The following is a 21,605-nucleotide window of genomic DNA, read 5'->3' on the forward strand; positions in this document are numbered from 1 at the left end:
CCACCAGATCTCAAGTCATTTGAACACCTATATATGATTTTTTATTTTTTTTGCATTAATGTGTCATATGTGTCAGACTTTTAAAGGGCATTCAACACTGTCAACTGTTTCTATTAATATGTCCCTTTAATAGTTAATTGTGTATAGAAATGTGTTTTGAAAGTGTAAACTTGCAGTTCCTTAAACAGTTCCTAAAGCGGTGATATTAGGAATCTCTTTAAAATGAACAAGTCTTTACTGTCATCTAGTGGGAATTAGAGCATTGTCACGATCATTGCAATAGACTCGTGCCCAACGGCTATTATAGGTTTCTATCTCCATCTAGTGCACGATAAGAACAATTCAGTTTTTAAACAGAGGGCGGAGTGACGTAATGTTCTCACAGTTTCTACGTGCGCGTTCATGGATCCCGTGACCTGCTGTCAAGCACACGCATGCTAGCGCACTACGCGAGATTTGTTTGTCAACGAATGAATCGGAAATTCCACAGTGACCCGGAACACTCAAAGTATAGTGACGGTAATATTTACTCTTGTCAAGCAGCGTTACAGAAAGTCGATAACAGGAAAGTGGTTTGACATGTTTTTATTTCACTTAAAGGGCAAGAAAACTCGTTTCTCGTTTTATCGCTGCAGATTCGCTAATACGCAATTCTCCGAGTTCTCCAGCCGGTATTAGCTTAGCCAGCTAGCAAGCTGGGCTAACAAGGTGATGTAGCGACCGCTGTGGTGCGCTCAGGAAATGTGATGGAAGTTGGTCTAGGCGTGTTTCTTTATGAAAGTTTCATTTTTGGACTAATATGAAGCCTGACGATAGCTGCCGCGGAGCAGTAACCGCTTTCTGAAGGTGCAGTGAGCACAGCGCTGAGGTCGGGTTTCTTGGATAGTTATGAGCAGCATCAACATTACAACCAAAATCCCTCAATTAAGCTCTTTTTATACTAAAAGGTCAGCGCTGACACTACCGGCAACAAAGAGTGAGTTTTGAGAAGCGATGTGTTTTCGTGCTGTCACGAGATGAGTCTCGACGATGAAACACTGCAGGCTGGGATGTCCTCAGTCCAGTCGGGACTGGAAGGGCAGCTGCCGCTTTTACACGCCAGACATCACAGCGCTCAAGGCGGTCTGGTGTTGGATCTGAACTCCCAGGAAGACTACCTCAGCAGTAGCTCTCCTGAGTATGACAACTATGGGAATAACACCGGTCCTCTGTTCGAGAGAAGAAAGAGATCTAGATCCAACAGCTCCAGACATAGATTCAACGAGGTGGTCACGGAGCTCGGTCCGGAGGAAGTGCGGTGGTTTTACAAAGAGGACAAAAAAACTTGGAAGCCCTTTTTGGGCCACGATTCACTTAATATTGAGCTAATGTTTCGGAAACACTGCGAGCTGAACCCCGGTGCAGCATGCCCCCAGGCCAGTGGAAGAGAGGAGGAGAGCGGGACTAGAGAGCTGGAGAGCACAGGGATGAACGGTGCAGTGCCAGCAGAAACGAGGACCAGCAGTGTGCACGGAGGCCGCGGGTCCTTGGACACATCCACCGTGTCCTCTGATGAGAGGGACGCTGAAAGCATTGAACTCAATGTAGAGTCAGTGTGTGTGCGAGGAGGACTCTATCAGGTTGATATAATACAGAGACAATGCTGTCCTGTCTACTGGAAACGTAAGTATAATCACCCCAATGCAACCCAAATTAAATCACCTCTGCATCAGTCACATGTAAAGTAGCTCCTGGTAGAGAATAAGAAACACAACTTCTATTAGTCAAACCTCACGTAGATGTTATGAAAACTACAGAGATCTGCAATATATTAGCTTACAAAACACTTCACACTGTTCTGTAAAAGGTTCTAGTTTAAATGTTAAACCTGTAGCTGAGTATACATTTTCTGTAGACTTTTACTGTAGACTGCATAGTTGTCTTTTCTTTTTTTTTCTTTTTTTTTTCTTGCAAGCTAAGTACTTCATCTGGCCTTTTTTTCTGGATGTCAGTGTATTGAGCTCAGCTGATCTGCATTAACTAATTCGTGGATATTTCCAGGAAAAGGCAGGGAACAAAGGAAGGCAGTTGCTATAGAGCTTCGGAAAACCTGACCTGAATGAATAGGGTTCATGGTTAACTGGGTCTTTTGAAGCTTAATTTCAAATGACATTTACAGAAGAGGTTATTTTCACAGTTGTTGATGCTGTGGATGCATTGAGACCCTCTCTGTACTCTTTCAGTGTGGTCTGACGGCTACGTTAACAGTTAAGAATGTGAAATAGATACTAAAGGAGGACGTTTGAATAGTCATCCAAAGCATATCAGTTCACAAGTGAGAGATTAGTTTACACAATGGAACATGTATAAAGGTCATTGATATACTATAAGATAGAAAACATCAGAATATTTAGAAAATAAAAAAATAAAAATCAAGGTTGTGTTAAATAGTTCTTAGCTTTAGTTTGGCATATTGCCGACAAGCCTAACAAACTTACTTGACTGAACTGTACCTACTGTCAGTCTATGTGTCTACATTAGCTTTAGAACACTTTGTCTTTAAATAGAAATAGACAGACTTTGAACAGGCTCACTCTGTAGAGAGAGAGAAGTTCTCTTTCTAAGGCAGCCTAATTTAAGATCCTACACTCTTATTCACCACCAGAGAATTACTTAATGATGTCACTCAAGACTGTAATCAAACATGGCCTCTCTGCATTAACCACTGAGACTTTGCCCCCCAGGATTTGTCAGACTTGTTGAGTTACAACGAAAGGATTCAGTTTCCAGAAACCGACTTACTTTCATTTCTACTTGCTAAATAAAACAATATATTTATTCCTTGCCAAAAATTGAAATTTCATGATTCCCATCCATGCAGGAGCTATTTGTTTTGTTTTGGATTTGATACTAGATAATGGCTGTTGTCCTACAGAACAAGACCATATCCCAGTGATGAGAGGCCAGTGGTTTATCGATGGTACTTGGTTGCCATTAGATGAAGACGAAAGCGACCTCATCGAACGGGAGCACCTTAACCATTTCCGTGGGCAACACGTGCAGGATACCTTTGAGATGGATTTGGTTCCCAGGACCATTGATAGTAAAGATGGTGAGCTCTGGGGAAGGGCAAGGGCAGGACAGCCTTAACCTTGGTGCAGTAAATTCTGTAATATAAAGCGTTTAAAGACAAAAATGCGTTAAAGAACACAGCACTGAAGCATCCATTCTTATAACTAACACAATAAATGAACTTATTAACTAGATCATAGCTTAATCTGATGCTGATTGTTGCATTAGCCAGAATGTCTTTGAGTAATAACCTTCCAATGCATCTACTGATGACTGCGAATGCAAGTGAGAAGATTAAATGCTCTCATAGCCATTGCTGGTTATAAATTCCTTTAAAAAGTAAGTCAGTGAAAAACGCACCAAATCTGTGAAACAGTGAAACTAGAATAAAAGTAACCAGAGTCATAAATGAGCAATTTTGAGACAGCTCAAAATTGCTAGTGTAGATGCACGTTCAGTTGAAATGAATGAGGCAGGTGTGTCCATTCATGTGGGTGTAGGTTTTGTCATGTCACCCTTCTAGTATATAGCAGGTGCAACTCGTACGTTCTGGCTGGTCCTCCTCTGAGGGCTGGCTCAAGCGAAATGTAGCAGCATTTAGCTGTGAAAGGCAATAAGAAAGGGGTTCTTTGATTCAGCAGTCTCCTTTACGCAGCCAGATCTACAGGACCTTCACTGGTGATAAGTGTGTGGGTGTGTGATAAATAGAGCAAAAGCAGAGAGAAAAGCATGCAGCAGCTGATAAAGATGGTGGGAAAAGTTTAGTCTTTATTGTAAAAACAAGACTCACAATATCACCAAGGTAATCTGGGACTTGTGTACTACATTGCATACCTTGCTTCAATCTTAGTGACATTACATGTCACTATTTTTCTTCAATTTTTATTTAATCTCAAGACATATAAGAGAAAACGATATAAAGTCGCTCATGTTTGACACGCATTGTGTACACGGACGCTAAGAGATTTAGAAGTATATGGATGCAAGTGTATAAAGTCTTAGTGGAAAGAAGGCTCAAAGTCCAGTTATTTGCAAGGTGAGAGAAATAATGTACAAGGCCACACAAATTGGTTTTGTGACACTTGGCAGACTCTCCATTACTCAATGCGCAGATCATAAGACTTTAACTTGTCTAATGTACTATTGCAAGGGAGAATAACCTACTCACCCTTTGAAAGCCATACGTAAGATATATATGTTAATAAAACCTAAAGAACCATCATTTGCATGTGCATTCATGTAGTGCGTATCTTGGCAACATTCAAGATCTGCATGGGAAAAAAAAAAGTATTTTCCTCTTATATTTGTAAAAGCATGAAGGGAAAGTGAATGGTAGCTCCTGATAATTCACCTTGTTTGAGTTCCTCCTTCAGGCAGCTTTTAAAGAAATATGTTTTATCTTGAAACTAATCATTTGAAGCCCTGACAACAATAAGGGCTAGCACCACGATCTATAAATGCGTCATTCAATAAGGCAGCAATCCCTGACAGTACTGCAGTAAATACATTCCCCAAGATATCGCTGTCTCCTTTACCTATTGCTACTATTTTTATTGTGTTCCCTAGCGTAGACTAAATGTTAGTGCAGCAGAAGACATGGTAGGCATACCAGTATGCTCTGCAGGTACATCGTCATCAGTGTGGTGCAAGTGCAAAATATGGGCTGATATACTGCTTCTGCTGGTTCTTCTTAAATAATAAACAAGGAAGAGTTAAATCTGATGTGTCACCCATGCGTGATATGGTGTATTTTATGAAGTGAAGATTCATTGTGATTTTTACTGTTATAGAAAATTAAACAATGGCGTCACCCCCTATTTCCTTTTTTTTAAAATTTTTTTATTGTTATCGTTTGACACTTTCTTCAAGGAATGCCTGCTGTCATTTGAGTCTTAAGCTGACAGGAATCGCAGATGGTGATCACTGGTGTAAGCCAGTAGTAAAAACTATAGGGCGTGTCCAATATGTCAGCCTTAAAAGACGTCAGGGAAAAAACAAAGCGTGCAGGCTGGACACTGTGTCATCTTTGAGCAATGCAGTGTGTGTCGTTTGACGTAGGCAAGCCTCATAAGTTAGTTTGTGTGCTGCATATTCTGCTACATTTTATTAAACACCAGAGTGTAGGAACACCATGGGATAATTGATGACTGATACATACTTAAAAGAAACAGAAAATTCACACTTAATAACATAGCGTACATTTGACAGATGTATGGTACTGACTTGTGCTTAGGATACAAACAAAGAAGTCATTTGGCAGGAAGAGTCAGGTTTACAGTGTTTACATTCACAGCCTACTGTAACAAAGAGTTGGTAAAGGGATTTGTTTTATCTTATCCGCAAAGATAGTTTTATATTATATGATGCAGAACAGATGAAGGTTATCAGTTCACTGTGACCTGTTTGGACTGCTTCCTCTCATACTCGGTATCTCAATCATAAGGAACCACTTAGTTATGAATGGATCCATCAGTGCTGTAATACCCAAATGCACATTACTGGTAGCTTTTATAACAAAACCCTCCCATACACTCAGCAGTTCTGTCCTCCACAGCTTTTCACCTCTACCAGTATTTGCAAGTCTGATGTCTGTGTTGTCTTTGATTGAATGTTTTAGTGAGACATGTCTTGTGCACTTGCTGATTTGATTAACAAATTTGAGAAAGCCTACATGTTTGTGGAACTGATTTTGTCACGTAGCATTTTTCTTACTAATTAAAATACTAGCATAAATTTAGTAATAAAATCAATAGAGAAAAAATTACCCAGTCATGATAAAATATTATGAATAACCAAGTTTTAGTTTCTATCGAACAGTGGACATATGTGTGTGGTTTTACATGGCTGTTTTCACAAGCTGACACTCATTTATTGAAGGAGAAAATGAAATTAGATCAGTCATCCAATAAGATATGGCAGTAAATTATCCTCATTCTCACCACTTCTAAGCGCTTGCAATTAAACTAAAACACCTACTTATCTCTAACTAATTAAATCATATACAAAGCAATTAGATTATTCACATTGGAAAGAAATACATCTTCTAATCTGTGCTCCAGGTAAGAGAGGCATTGGAGATAATCTCCCAGATACTTATTCAGAGCTCTTTGTAAAAATGTAGTCAGTAGGTTGGTTTCAGCATCACCTCCTCAAAATGGTTATAAATAGGAACATATGAATTATTCATTAAGTGAAATGGAAAAATAAGTACTGTTAATGCTGTTAGACATGAACTTATGTAGTACACGTAAACAAAAAGAAATAATGGGGATTTGTAGCCTGTATAGTCAGAGTCATGCCATGTGTAGATATTCTCTGTATTTCTTTGATAAGTGTAAAAATGTCGTCTATAGCACATGTCAAACAGTGCTGCATTTTCGGCCTGAAGGCTCACAATAAGTTCGCGTTGTATCAGGACATTTCCTATAGCCACCAGGTCGCTGCGGTAACCAGCGCAGACTCTTAGTCTGTCCTGGTTAAAGTGGTAACCTGACTGCAGCACTACTTGATAGAGCTACTTGTTCAAGAGTGATGACAGCAGTAGTCTGTGTGACACCAGGGTAATGGCCATTACTCACTCACTGTTGGTTGTTAGTTCTCTCCCACCTGCCCCCTTTCTACCTCCCTTTTCTGTTCAAATGGAGTGGATATCAGACGAGTACTAAACCTACATGTCACAAGCGCAAACGCTGCCAAGGTACTGTAAAATACAGTTTTATTTTTTCTTCTCCCTAAAAAATCTGGTGTATTAGATCTAGCTTGTATCCCCTTCTTATAGCAGCTTGGTCCCTTTGAAACTTGAGTTTTCTTTCTTGTGTGGTTCAAACTTTTGAAATAATTTGACTATTTAAAAACTAGACCTAGGCTCAGTTAGCAGTTGTTTTAAAGGGAATTTAGGCTGCTTTCTGTGCTGCAGCCTTAACTGGGCCTAGTTGCTAGAACATCTTCCTTTGTGCATATACTTAAGAGTTTTGTGCTATAGTTGTTAGCATTGCTGCTTTTTGGGGAATCCTGCATATGTGTCTTTCATCTCCTTGCTGGAATAGTGAGTAGACAACAGGGTTCACTCAACTACCAGAGCAAGATCCCTAATGCCAGTAGACATGGAATAAATAAGCTAGTCTTCAAAAAAGCCTTTTGAAGGCTTCTGCTGTCTTTAAAAAAACGAAAAAACTTCTTTCCTCTCCATTTCTTACTCACTCTTTCTTTGCTCTCTTTATCTCAGTCCTCTGGCAGTATGACTGTACCATTAATGAACCACCATCATAAGCTCCCACTTTAAGGGCCATGAACAAAGCTCTTTGTTGAGACCCAAGCACAATTGATGAGCCAAACAGAGAAGCCATTTATGAACAGTTACTATTATAACCCTTAACAGCTTCTTTCAAGTCCATCACTGTCCTAGTTCTGGATTTATTGAATAGAGAAGTCCTGGGGTCTGTGTCCTCATCTTCTAGTAAATCTGAAGCAGCCGATCTAAAGCCTAGCTGCTATATTACATGAAAATTGGATTGTCTTTGCTGCTCTGAGGTGGCCCTGGATGAAAGGAATCTGTTATTTTTGTCAAGACATAGTCAAGAAAAAAGTTGAAACTTTTCGTCAGGAACAAATGTCACAGTCCCAGGCCAGTTTATTTCATTTTATTTCAATTTTGCCTTTTATTCTTATTCCCAATATTTATTTTTTACCTCTCTCCAGATTTGAGATTCTTGCATACATGAAGTTTCTTTCTTCAAGAGTTTCCCCAGTTCCTTCACTCCTTGCCCATCCCTGTATAACAAATACTCTCATCCTGTGTTTCTTGGTCATTCTTGACAGGCTGTTAGAGATCTAGCTCAGTGAGTTCTTTTTTTGGGTTGTCTGTCTGTCCCTGTGTACATTTTGATCCCCTCCTCTTTTACCTTCATTTCCTTACCTGCTGCCTTTCACTGTAAAACAGGAAGTGTTATTTTACAGCACTAAACATCAGTCAACAATTTTCACTCAAACTTTTGATATTAATAAAACCAGTAAAGTGGAGAAGTTAGGCATACTTCCTAGTTTTTTCCTGTTATTAAGTATCTCCTGTTTTACTGTGGATTTGGCTACAGATAAGTCTCAACAGTTTGAGTTGGCCTCAAACTAGTTTGTTTAGAACTGTGCAGCTCTTATAGCAAATGCCACCCTCCTTTTCACCTGTATGGTGTCTTCTGGGTACAGAGATATGAGGTAAGGAGTCTGTTTGAGATGAAACCAGCCTGGTTGGCAAAAGGCGCTCTTCTAAGAAGAACTGCTCGTTTCCCTTTCTTGTTGATTACTGTCAGTATTTGGTGATGCAATTTTAAAATGACCGGAAATATATGTGACAGAGAAAACTTTCTAAGAATTGCCTCAAATGGAAAGAATGTCACAACAAACTATTTTTTTATCTGCCAAATAAAAGTGACAACCTGTCACTTTGCCTGTTCTTTTCAACAAACGTTTCTTTTTTCAATCTCTACAAGTTATCCTCATTTCTTAGAGGCAGTCATTCAGCTTGGGACTGGTTACATTCAAAGTGAACAGGTCTTTAGTACAGTTTAATAAGGGCTTGTCATCACATTACCCATAAAGCAAACCTACCCACAGTGAAAGTATCCTGCCAAGCAACAGTAGACCAGTTTAACAGATGCATCAGCACATTTTAAATTCAGGTGTATTAGAGGGAGCTGGTAAATTCTCAAATTTATTGACAGATGTCTTATTTACTATTTATCTTTCCATTTTGTTAGGAATGTTTAATTAATAAAAATATGGAAATGATGCATAGTTGTGACACATGTTCATTTTTTTCAGTACTCTGTTATTAAGTAAAAACTGCATTTAAACTTTAAGAAATTAGATTCTCTGCGTAATAGTAATGCAGTTCCATTTTTTCCCCAGGGTTTGTGTGACCATATTAAAGAGTTTGAAACTAGAGAACACAATCTGGAAAATGGCATTTTTCCAAGTACTATACTTTTTTGTTCTTAAGGGTTTTAATTCCCAGTTTGGTTCCGAGCAATGTGAAGAAATGTGACCTTCAGCTGCTGTACAATAGTGTGTGAACCAGACAATAGACTGTGCACTGGACCAGTGCATGAGTTTTCCACCAGTCTTGTTCAAATTAATTTGATTGCACAATGCACTTAAAGGACAGAGACATAAATAACTGTTGAGTGAACCAGTCTCACCTATTGCTCTTAGCTTCTGTAGCAAATGGTGCCTGCTCTCTAGTCTACCTCTGCTCTTACTTGCTCTAGTCACTGCATTACACTTTGAATTGAGAACCAGGAGGAAAAAAAATAACAGTAAGAGAACTAAATGTAGATATCAGTACCAAATATATCTACAGCTGATGATGCACAAGGAGGGCAACAAGCCAGAGCTGAAATCTGCAAACATAATTTGTGTTGGTTTGATGTGTTTTTCTGTCTGCAGATCAATGCTCTGTGCTGCATTTCATCAAGCCGTTAGACTAGTTTGTTCCTACTTTTGCTAATTTGCACCACATTCCTAATTACTGCTTTGTAAATTTGATTTATTTTGATTTTTCCTGTTACCTAAGTTTTCCTTCTATCCCTCCCAAGACCAATCTCCTTGTGTCCTGTCTTCCTCTAACTGTTCATGTACTCACTCCTCTCTCTCACTGCCCCCTGCAGCCATCCATAGTCTAAAGCTGAGTCGATCACATGTGGATTGGCACAGCGTGGACGAGATCTACCTCTACAGCGATGCCACAACTTCCAAAATTGCAAGAACAGTCACCCAGAAACTGGGCTTCTCCAAAGGTCTGTAACCACTTAAGGTTTCCTTTATTTATTTACTAGCATTTCTGATGAAAGCACGGTACAGAAACGCATCATATCTGCTTAAATGATTTCAAACTACAATTACTAGCATCCCTTGACTTTACATGCATGTGTTCTACTGTGTAGTATTCAGCCGACACCAGCTTGCTAACACATTGTTATGGTAAGCATATCTGCTAAAGGTTAGCATGAAGTAACTGACTCAAGCCTTACAGATTTCGACATGCACACTTGCATAGGTGGAGAAAAATTTTATTTCAATAAAGTTTATCCTCTTTGCTAAGGATATGCCTATAAAATGTGTGAAGCCAAGTGTTTAGTCAGAAAATCGAATTGATTTCCTATTTCGTGAGCTTGAACAAGCGTCCAGTTCACACAACGACCTGTATATTAATGCATTTGTAGTTTGCATCAGGTATTTAAACGCAGTGTCCTAACTGGATTAGCCCAGGAGGTCACTCTGTGTCCATCTGCCAAGTGCTTAAAGGGCCCATGTGCTACTGAAAAGATAACAAAAAGCAATTGATGTTTGATCCGGATGGATGACTCTATTCTGATCTACAGTCTTCAAGCCCTACAGCACATTAATCTCTCCTGCTTTCAGGTTATTGGACAAAATGGACCTGGTTATTTCAATTTTACCTGAGATGTTCATTTAGTGCTAACCAGGCAGCAGTCCAGTAGATTCTATTACCCTGCTGTGTAACACATGACTAGACTAGATTATAGATTCTAAATAAGGTGACACACTTGGCCCCATTGACACATTGGCAGCCACAATCACAGCAGGGTTCCCAGGTTTCACCTACTGGCCTCTTTGGACTCCATCACTGCAGCTTTTTATAGCTTTCTGGTGAACATAGTTGTAATGTGTTTTTAAATACATAAATTCTACAGAAAACACTAAGTTTAAATAGCTGGGGTTTTTTTTCTTTTTAAAGCTTGCTTTTGTAAAATGAAACTCCAACCCCGTCCTTACTTGTCTTTTAGCCTCAAGCAGCGGTACGCGGCTCCATCGGGGTTATGTTGAGGAGGCCTCACCCGAGGACAGACCGCCTCAGACTACGCACATTGTCTTTGTGGTTCATGGCATTGGACAGAAGATGGACCAGGGGCGCATTATTAAAAACACTGGAATGTGAGTTGATACCTGTATGTTTGTTCTTTTTATGATAGCAGTACTTTCAATTTCATTCCAATGGAATCCGGAATAAAATTAAAACCTAGTATAGATGAAGTCAAAGGCAATGTAAGAAAAGTCTTCCTGGGACATACTGTGGTGTAATGTTGGAACTGTCACAGTTCATGTTCTCTCTGCTAAAAACAAACAGTCTCACTTCTTGTTCCTCTTTTGTAGATTCATAGTTTCTCTGTGTGTTAACGTTTCTGTGCTCCTAACTAAGCTTACATCGTTTTGTTGTGGTTTTTTTGCAATGTGATATGATGGATTTGACATAAACCTGACACATACCTGTCTGTCTTCTTTTGTTGCCAATTATGTAGCTAGTGCATTTCTGAAGTGTCAGAGTGCATAACTGAAGCACTGCTCATACAACAGTATCCACTAAATCATTCAGTTTTCCCCCCTCCACTCCTGCAGACTCTGTTTTCTTCTCCTGCCTGATTTTCTCTACCCATCTTTCTCACTCTTGGTCTGCTCATGCCGTTCTGTTAATTTACACTTGCGTTGTTAATGTGTGATCACACAGTGTACCAAACCTTAAAAATAACACACATAGACACAACAGAACAGGGAAATGCAGTTCTATAAAAGTAAGTAAAGAAAAATGACAGGATTCATGTTGCAGAATAAAACCAGCTGTTTCCAGGACTGGAAACATAGGCAAAAATGTGGTTACAGTTTTTGCCCATGTTTCCAGTCCTAATCAGTTCCTAATCAAGTCGTGCCATTCTGTCTCAGTGTTTTATATACTTATTGGTTATATAACCTTCATCTGTCCAGATTTCATGCCAGTGGGAAGATGTATCTCTTTTATTTGGATCTTCTATAGAGCACTCGACACATAAAAACAAAACAGTCAGCTTGATGCTGTGTTGATACTTTACTTGAATAAACCTACTGAGTTTATTTTGTCTTTCAAAAGTTACATCTGGTTATGAGGAACTTAGAAAATTGTAAATTATGTAGAGCTTAAATTGACAGTGCACAATAGACACTTCTGTCTATAGAAATCTGATAAAGTAAGTTATCACAGCATCAATTTCTCTTTTAAACTCACTGGAGTTCAGCTGTGTATACAGTATTGATCATATGTTGCTTAAGCTAGATGCAGTCCTTTCATATGTCTGTTTTTATCTAAAGGAATAACTGAAATAGCCTTGGACCATAGGTGTGGAAGCTTTAATTACACTTGTGCAGAACTGTCACTGTGTCACAAACTAAGGAGTTAAAGCAGATAAAGTACACAGTCAAGCTGCAATGTAAATGTTTACTGTAAACATATTGTAAACATTTCTTCTATCTTCATGTCGATTATAGCGCACACACTTTCTCAGCCAAGAGAAACAATCATCCTGAAAACCTGATGTATTTGTTTGATTTTTGGTTGCTTCTTTTTACCTGAAGTAATATTAGGTATTTGTCTTTTCAGTCTCTTACATGTATGTTGATGAAGCAAATTGTGGTGAGATGTTCCAGTTACAATGTCCTAAAACAAAATCAGACAGTGTAAACCTGCTAATCCTCAAATGCCAAACCTGACTGTCTTCATTAAAGCCAATCTAAAAGCAAGGAAAACCTTACAAAACTTGGGAAAGCTGTAAAGCAGCACTCAGACCTTTGAGCATTTCCCCTGCACTGAAAGTCCTGTCAAAACCTGCATTAGGTGCTCTTTTCACAGTGCAGTCATTTAAAAGCCTCTCCCAACCTCCATTTATCCATGTCAACAACTGCCTCACCCCTCTCTCTTTGTGTATTTAGTGTATCCTGCAAGCTAATGGTGTCCCATATAGGGCTAATAGCAGTGTAGCCTTTGTATGCATGCTGCACAAGGGAAGCAGCTGCATCAGTAAAATGGGCATCATTCTTTTCTGTCTGACAGTCGTATGACTAAGACTATATAGATTTAGACTTCGAATCTGTTGTTATAATAAACTGCTCCTGAGACAAAGTGACAATGACATGGTTACTAAACAGCATATTCCCAAATGCACTCTTAAGTCCTTCAGTTGTATATCTGCAATATTGTTGTTAAATACATTATATGCTGTTTTGTTATTGTATGTTTAGGCTGCGGGAAGGTGTGAGGAAGATGGAGGAGAAACACTTCTCAGAGCACAATGAGGAACATGTGGAGTTCCTGCCTGTCGAGTGGCGCTCCAAACTCACACTGGACGGAGGTGTGCATGCATGTTGTTGTCTTTTGTGGAAGAAGTACATTTTTGATGACTGCATATATGAACAATAGTCTGTTGTCGTTAGCTCTTTTTTTTGTGCTCAGATGTGGGTATGTTTCTGCAGATACGGTAGACTCGATCACACCAGACAAAGTGAGAGGACTGAGAGACCTTCTCAACAGCAGTGCCATGGATATCATGTATTACAACAGCCCTCTTTACCGGGATGAAGTAAGAGTCATACAGATTCAGTAATTAGAGTCCCTGGTGCTCTCTCTTCGTCTCTTCTCATTATTTCACATTCTCTCCCTCTCCAGATTACCAAGGGTCTAACAGAGGAGCTGAACAAGCTCTACTCACTTTTCTGTTCACGGAACCCTGATTTCGAGAAAAAGGGTGGCAAAGTGTCTATCGTGTCTCACTCTCTTGGCTGTGTCATCGCGTATGACATCATTACTGGCTGGGATCCCGTGCGGTTTTGTTTGCAGGAGCATCGCGTTGTGGAGGAGGACCTAGACCTTCGCTGGATGTCCTATGAAGAGAGGCACCTTTTAGAGCAGCAGAGGCAAACAAGGAACAGGTAGAGCTTTCCTTTGTAGGTTAATGACACCCTGCGCTGTATGTATAGTTGTGTTCAGTTCAGTTGTGTCTGTTTGGATCCTAAAAGATATGAGTTTAAAGCGGTTAATGTCAAGGAGCCTTGAGAATTGAGTTTTGATACTTTAATGGCAACCCCCTCCCCAATTCAGCTTTGTAGTCGAATTAGATAGGTTAAATTTAACATGTTTATTAAAATATTTTTAAAAAATAGCCACTCATACTGAATTTTAATGAAAAGCTCATAATTAAATGTTTATTTTGCCTCCAAAAATCTGATTAATTGAACTTTACTTTACTCCGAATGTTTCCCTTAATCATCTATGCCATAACATCAGTGGCTCAGTGTTACTGTCACTCAGTTTATATCCTTAAATTTAACATCAAGCCTAATATTTTTGTGTGTGTGCGTGTGTTGGGTGAGCAGTTATATATTTATTTAAAATAAATACGCCATGTGCTGCATGCTGCTCTTCTCGTGCCCTATTTTAAAGTTTTATTTTTACTTGTTTGTTTTTAGTGTGTGTGTGTGTGTGTGTGTGTGTGGGCTGCAGAGTAATACATCAGCTGGCCATTGCCCATCACGCTGTGTGCACAGTGCCATTATTGTGTGCACCATTAACTTTGTAAGACAAGAAAATGCTGTAATAAGGTTTATTGATCTGACTGAAAAGGGGACTTTTTGATGACTGGCCTCTTTTGTTAATAGGGCAATGGGTATCAATATTGAAAGAGATTTTCACGCTGGAGTTTAGAAGTTTCAAATTTCTTTATAAGGTGTAGTTTGGGCTTCTTTACTTGCTTCTTGTTGCAGGTTACAAGAGCTGGAAAATCAACTCGCCACACTTGAGGCCTCTAAACCCTCAGCCCCCCCAGCCCTGAAATTTAAGGTACTATATTGCTTTGTAAAATATCACTACTGTAATGTGTAAGAATCTTTGACAAACTTTTAGGTGTTAAACTAATATGTTCTGTACTCCTAAAATAAATGAATATATGTCCATATAGGAAATAAAACGGAAATTAAATGTGGCATTTACACAACAAATAAATCCTGTCTGTATAAATACGAAAGACTTCTACATTTACAGTAAATAATCTTGGCACCTTTCATTTCTCAGGTAGAGAATTTCTTCTGCATGGGTTCTCCTCTGGCAGTATTTTTGGCACTAAGAGGAATCCGCCCTGGTACCAGTGTTCACCAAGACCACATCTTGCCCACTTCAATCTGTAGCAGGCTCTTCAATGTCTTCCATCCCACAGACCCTGTGGTCAGTACCCTTACTGTACCCATCACTGTCTTGTCCTTTATAGATGAGCAGGAAAGGAAATCGAGAACCGGTTCCCAGTAGTTCAGTTCTTTGGAATTATCGGTCTGCTTACCTATCGCGTCGGCTTATCAGTTCCATTTACACTACAAACAGCTGATTTCAGTTCGTGTGTCTGAGGAGGAAATTAGTGGTGCAGTTTACAGCATGGATATGGACGATACTTTAATTTTTATTTACATTCAGAGCAAAAACAACGGCATTTTGCTGCTAACAGCACTTTGGGTCTTTGCAAGCATCTGCACAGACAGCATGCTAATGCTAAGCTAGCCAAAATCCCAGAGTGATGATAAAGCTTTTTTTTATAGCAGGTGCATTTTTCCCCTTCCGATTAATCTGAATTGGCCTCCATTTGCTGTATTAATTATTAAAGTGAATATATTAGCTGATGAAATTGTTACATTTCAAGTTGATCAATCTCCATACAGTCCTACAGCAGTCCATCTTGACACTTTGGCTGCTCTGTGTCTGGGAAAGTGCACTTAAAGGATAAAAGTTAGCTGTGAGAGCAAACTTAAACTCTGCTGGTGAGCACACGTTTTTTCTGAATGCACATGAAATGTGGTGGATGTAATGTAACTGCTTAAGTCAAGATTTAGTTTTGTCTGCATGAATTTAGAGCGCGCTTTGTTCTGAAGAGTTTAGGTTTTTTGTTTTTTCCACTGTGCAATGTCAATAACTCCTGTTTTACTGCCTTTTTAGGCCTACAGATTGGAGCCACTCATCTTGAAACATTATAGCAACATTGCACCTGTTCAGATACACTGGTAACAATCTGAATTTTATCACCCTGCTATTCCTTGAATGGACTCTTAATATTTTATAAGTAATTATTCTCTGACTATTTGTGGTCTGTGTATTCATCAGGTGTAGCGCCACTAACCCCACAACTTATGATGAGATCAGGCCTACTTTTCTCAACCCTGTTAAAGATCCCACGTCGGATACAGAAAGCATCCCCAGCCCCAGTACATCACCTGTCCTACCCCGGAGGCACTATGGGGAGTCAATCACTAATTTGGGCAAGGCCAGCATATTGGGTAAGTCCAACACAAACTGAGCACATGTGTTTATGTTATTACAAGTGTTTGTTATCCAGCATCAGTTATACACTTTGAAAGAATTTAAAAATAGTCTGTAAGGAAGTTTAGAGTAATGACTGTTCAGGATCAAAGTGTCTGTGGTTGTTCACTACTTCAGGATAAGATTAGATGAACCTGAAGGAACAGACTACTGTGGTAAAAGGTAATTGATGTGTTAGTCTGAAAAAATGCTTAAGTGAGTTTTCGCTGTTGAATTAATAGCCATGTGAATGCGAGGATCCAAGGATTTCCAGCTGAACTTTGCATTGTACTGAGATAATTTTATACACTTCACTCGTCTATGTTCGTAATACTGTCGCTGATCAGTGCAGGTTGTTGACTGTTCTTTTAATTTCTGATGACAACTATGTGCTCAGAATGAGAGCTGGGAAAAAAATCCCTGTGCTATTTGTACTTTGTAATTAATGAATCTATTTTATCCTAAGAGGTCGTTGTATGTAGGTAAGATGAGATTTTTTTTTTTTTTTTAAATCACAGTTTTAGCTCCACAGTGCCATCAAGTGGAAATGAGAGGAATATGGTCCTTTTATAATAATGAATGCATTTATACTTTGAAATCATAATATAGACACTTTACCTTTATCTACTGTCTTATTCCGACACTACAGGAGCAGCAAGCATAGGAAAGGGCATTGGAGGAATCCTCTTCTCACGTTTTTCCCGCTCCAACAGCCAGCCTTCAGTGTCTCTGGGACTTGAGGGTGGAGCAAGTGTTGAAGAAGAGGAGCAAAAGCGCACAGAAAGTCAGTCAGCATACGGCCTCTCTATGTTGACTCGACCCACCTCACCCACTGCTGACACATCCTGTAAGTTCACTTATCCCTCGAGTAATGTTTATATTCTTTTTTTTTTTTTCTTTTTTTTTTGGTTTGTAAATAAGGCAAAAAAGTATATCATCCACATCCATCTGTTAACTTTCTTATTAAGTATTTTGTTTTTGAAATGGCACTGAGGTTCACTGTACTCAAGATTAGATTAAATCTAATTAAATTAGATTTAAAGATAAATAAATAATGCAGTAACATAGTTATAGTATAGTGTAGTAATATAGTAATGTTTTTTGTTTTTATTTAAAAGAAAAGGATGTTTGTAGCCTCCAGAGAAAGTGACAAACGGCCTACACCTGCATTCTTTCTCATAGCCAGCAGGGGGCGACTGCTCTTTGCATAAAGGAGGAGGATAGAGTAGATGTCTATGAAAATAAACCTACTGTTCTCTTGATTCGTGATATTAATGAGTTTAGTCTAAAAATATGAAAATGTGAAAAAATACATAAATAAAAATGATGTCTTCAGGGTCATGGTAGTTCTTTTTAGAACTGAAGAAGCTTCGCGGATGAGAGGTGATATGTCTTTTAAGAAATGTAATGAAGTCCAGTCACTTTCTTTCCAAGCTCCTTAGACTAAATAAAAATGATTTTTTATTTGTAGTAAGTGAAGTTATCGGATACTGGATAAAGCAGAGTAATCTAGGGCATGTCTGCTGTGTGATGAACAAGGCACTACTATCAGCATGATGTGCCCTTGGTTTCCAGGCAGATTCACACTTTCACTCACTACGTGCTCGGTCGACTAGATGTCAGTGTGGCTATGGACATCTTTTATGTGCAGGCTATTGATGTCATGTGGTGTCTGTTTTTAATCATGTATTATTATGCATTTGTCTTGATACTTCCTGTTTTTACTCATTTGTTTTTCTGTCTTGCAGTGGAGCTTGAGCGTCGCATTGACTTTGAGCTCAGAGAGGGTCTGGTTGAGAGCCGCTACTGGTCAGCAGTGACCTCACACACAAGCTACTGGTGCTCACATGACATAGCTCTCTTCTTGTTGACCTTCATATATAAACAGAAGGCGACACCCTCTAACCCAGCAGATACCCCGGATCCAGAGTGAGGCAGCATGCTTTTTAAAACGGAACACAACACTGAAAGAGTGAAAGCATCTCTTGTGACACATAAAGTGACTTTGTTCATTACTTTTTCTTGCTTACAAACTTAAATACGCTAAGAAAATCCTGTCTTTGTTTGGCTCCCGATCAAGCACTTTTAATACTTGGGAATCATTACTTACAGACTCAGAACTTTCTTCCAAACTTTTCATCTTTTTTGTTTGTTTTTTACGTTCTGCACAATTGCTTACCCTGATGGTGGATCCGGTGGACCAGGAACTCTTATTTAGGAACAAAAGCACTGATGCATAGGTGATTGTTGCACCCAGAGGAAGAGACTTCTAACTTCATTCCCAGTGTGAATTTCGACAGCTGAACTGTGTCTATCATGTCCATCGATTTCATGTAAAACAATACCTAAGTCAATTTGCTCAGCTACAGACTCTGTCTGAAACTTTGGGGCACATTTGACTAAGCCTCAGTCACTAAGGTGTCAAGTTATGTCTGATATTTTTGTTTGTTTGTTTTTCTCTGTTACACAAATGCACGCACACACACAAACATAAAGAAAAGAACATTTTTGGCAAAGTTCTCTTCTTCAAGTTGAATATTTAGCTACTGCATGCTAAGAAACCCATGGGAGCAAACAAAGGCAATGTGTAATATATAATATTTCTTTACTTTCCCACATAAAAGACACATAATGCATTATAATTAAATCATATTATTTTGGCAAATTATTATAATAATTATTATTTTGGTACTTTTTTCCCCTCTATTTTTTTTAATTTTCAATTATTTGAGTCTTGAAATAGAGTGCACCAAATAAAGCCCAAGTAAAACACTAGTTTTATACTGCACAAATAGAGTATAACATTTTCCTTTGTGTTTAATCGTCACTGATAAATAGTGCAGTACCAAGGGGGCAGATGTGTCTTACAAACACAGTGACTAAATTGTATTTACTTATTTTCTTACAGTGTAGAGATCTAAACCATAGTCTAAAATCTAAATCTTACATACTCACTCGAAACAATATCACTATTTCCTCCTAAATACAAGCTTCTATTTTAGGGATAACTTATGGAGATGATTTTTGCCCGCGTGGCTTTGTATTGATGAATCATTGGTACTAGATGTATTTTTTCTTAAAACAAATACAGAAATATTTTTTCCTAGTAACTTTCGGACACTTTGGGGATCTTAAACTGGATGTTACCTCAAAAAAAAAAAAAGGGATTTGAGCTTGTGGCCAAATAACTTGTATGTGTCACCTTTTATTAGATGCCCTGCTCAATTAATGCTAAGGCAAAATTGTGGTTGGCCTGGAGTTAAAAAAGTAGAGTAGATTATTTAATTTTTAAACGTTACCTTCATTATAAAAACAAATGTCTTGTTTGCCTTTTTTTGTCCACAGTTCACACTTTGCTAGCTTGATCGTTTACTTACAAATTCAGTTGAAATAGAAAAGAAAGATGACAAATGATGGAAAATCATAAAATTTTATATATAAAAATATAATAGTAGTACTGATGGGGGTTATTGTAGCTATAATTCCAAGTACTGATTCAGCACAAGTTAGTGCTTACTCACTTTGCATGGTGTCAAATTAATAGTAAATGGATTGTTGGGACAAGAATAATGCTGCGTGCCAACACACATCCAAGAAACTTTATTCTGACTAAAAACGTGTGATTGCTTTTGGCTTTTCTAATGAATAGATTTTATTTGCTGTAGATTATGAAATGAAACTGTCCTCGTAAATATTTATGTGACAGACGAGCCTTTCTGTCATTGTCAACTTTAACTTGTGTTCTGCTTATTGTAATGTAGTAATCAGCTGTTTTTGAATTTGTTATGGTGCAAGCTGCAGCTTTACTGTGCCACACAAGGGCTGTCGCTGACTGTCGTTTCTTTAACTTCTGTGTTATGTGTACAAAGGCCTACTGACTTAAACCAGGCTGCCTTGTGGAGATCACCTGATAGGTAACCAGGAAGTAGTGCAGAAGCTGGGTCTAATAAGGGAGGGGGGTAGTTAAGTGTTACTGTATTTGATCTGGTGGCTCTTGAACATTCATGGGCTATAAATTGCACAGAAACTATTTTAACACAGCCCGTTTTTGACTTTTTATTTATTCTTTACTTCCCGTCTGTTACGGTGCATAAAACAATCTGGATATGTATTTCAAATACACAGTGCTGTTCTTACTTTGCATTCATTGAGTCAAACATTGTGAGTTTCAACACAGCAAATACGTAGTTGTAACAATAACATTGTTTCTAAAACTTGTGTGAAAATTTGCACATTTTCATATTTAGGCTTATTTTCAAATGTGTCACAGGCAAGAAACTGGAGCGCATTAAAGATAATTTTGGTAAAATATGCTGTAAGTTTCACTGTATGAGATTTTGATGTACAACATTTTGAATGACAACAATACATTTTTTTTTTTGTCTTGTCAAAGATACCACAAGTATCAGGGAAATGTCTGCTTGTACATTTTTTGTAGGTTCAACACTCTTGTCAATACCAGATTAAAGCCATAATTAAACAGTTTAGCACAGGTGTCCACAGACTAAAGACCTTTATAAATGGCTTTTGGGGAAATGGATGTACATTAAACTGTGGGTGTGTTGAATGAAATGGGATGATGAGGGATATGGTGATCTGGAGAAATGTCCCAGGAGCTGTGCAATAACTCATGCCTGTATTGGATTCTAACTGCCATCCAAAACACTGTATAAATGTCCTTTTTATAAAGTATTCCAATTTGGATGTAATCAGTACTTCATTAACTGTCTTTTTTTTTTTTTTTTTTTTACTTTTAATAATCAGAGTAAAATATTGAGATTGGAAACTTTTTTTGTGGAGGAGGACGATGCTTTCATTTCTCATTTCCAGACTGAGGACAAAAGAAGCGTTTGTTCATCTGAAACTCAGACCAGATTCTTTCCGAGGCGGCCCCTGAAGTGAACAACAAAGCCGACTTATAGATTGTGAATAGCCTGCATTGTATTAAAGCTGTTGTGGCTTCCACTGGGGGCGAGTTTAATGCAGTTTAGCAACATCTGCAAAGGCGAGGCTCACAGATGGGACCAGTTAGAGGTGACTCACAAAAGGCCCTGTTGTTCTGTGTTTGACCACAAGAGGTCAGTCATTGGTCATCTAATGATAATACTCAAAAAAACAGGACCACAGTGACCAGCTGTCCAGTGTCCTTCCTCTTAAGTCATTTCCATCTATTGCTCTTACCTAGTTGAGCTATTTTTGGCAGTATTAATATGCTTAAATATATTCATGACTGCTCTGTTGTGTTCACTTATATACCTTTAAGGAAAAATGGAATGTACTACAGCCATCTACAACCACAAATGCCAAAAAAACCCAATAAATGTGAATCCCTGAGCACCCCGCTACCTCCTACCCTTACCTCCTTCACTGCTCTGCTTCCTCCACTATACCTCCTCTGTCC

The 21,605-nt window shown here is 38.6% G+C and overlaps 1 protein-coding gene across 2 annotated transcripts; it reads left to right on the top strand.

Moving 5' to 3' along the window:
* The first annotated feature begins 378 nt into the window (after positions 1-378).
* ddhd1a (DDHD domain containing 1a) lies at positions 379-20,924 on the top strand. Of its 2 annotated transcripts, XM_026152135.1 has the most exons (14): positions 379-1,662; positions 2,915-3,091; positions 6,647-6,748; positions 9,711-9,839; positions 10,851-10,998; positions 13,111-13,220; positions 13,342-13,448; positions 13,535-13,797; positions 14,629-14,704; positions 14,936-15,085; positions 15,845-15,909; positions 16,010-16,182; positions 16,854-17,051; positions 17,953-20,924. In XM_026152135.1, exons 1-14 carry the CDS (start codon positions 1,017-1,019, stop codon positions 18,135-18,137), a joined length of 2,529 nt encoding a protein of 842 aa, XP_026007920.1. In that variant the 5' UTR covers positions 379-1,016; the 3' UTR covers positions 18,138-20,924. The 2 variants fall into 2 exon arrangements, with proteins under 2 accessions (XP_026007920.1, XP_026007921.1); XM_026152136.1 differs by lacking the exon at positions 6,647-6,748 and having other exon boundaries at positions 380-1,662.
* Positions 20,925-21,605: the final 681 nt, after the last annotated feature.

Source organism: Astatotilapia calliptera, chromosome 19 (genome assembly GCF_900246225.1).
Source record: "Astatotilapia calliptera chromosome 19, fAstCal1.2, whole genome shotgun sequence".
NCBI lineage: Eukaryota > Metazoa > Chordata > Actinopteri > Cichliformes > Cichlidae > Astatotilapia > Astatotilapia calliptera.

Excerpts from the sequence above, each read along its gene's own strand:
- ddhd1a (XM_026152135.1), top strand. The coding sequence starts at position 1,017 with ATGAGTCTCGACGATGAAACACTGCAGGCTGGGATGTCCTCAGTCCAG. Across the intron at positions 13,798-14,628 it reads CAGAGGCAAACAAGGAACAG|GTTACAAGAGCTGGAAAATC; the intron begins GTAGAGCTTTCC and ends TTCTTGTTGCAG. Across the intron at positions 14,705-14,935 it reads CCCCAGCCCTGAAATTTAAG|GTAGAGAATTTCTTCTGCAT; the intron begins GTACTATATTGC and ends TTCATTTCTCAG.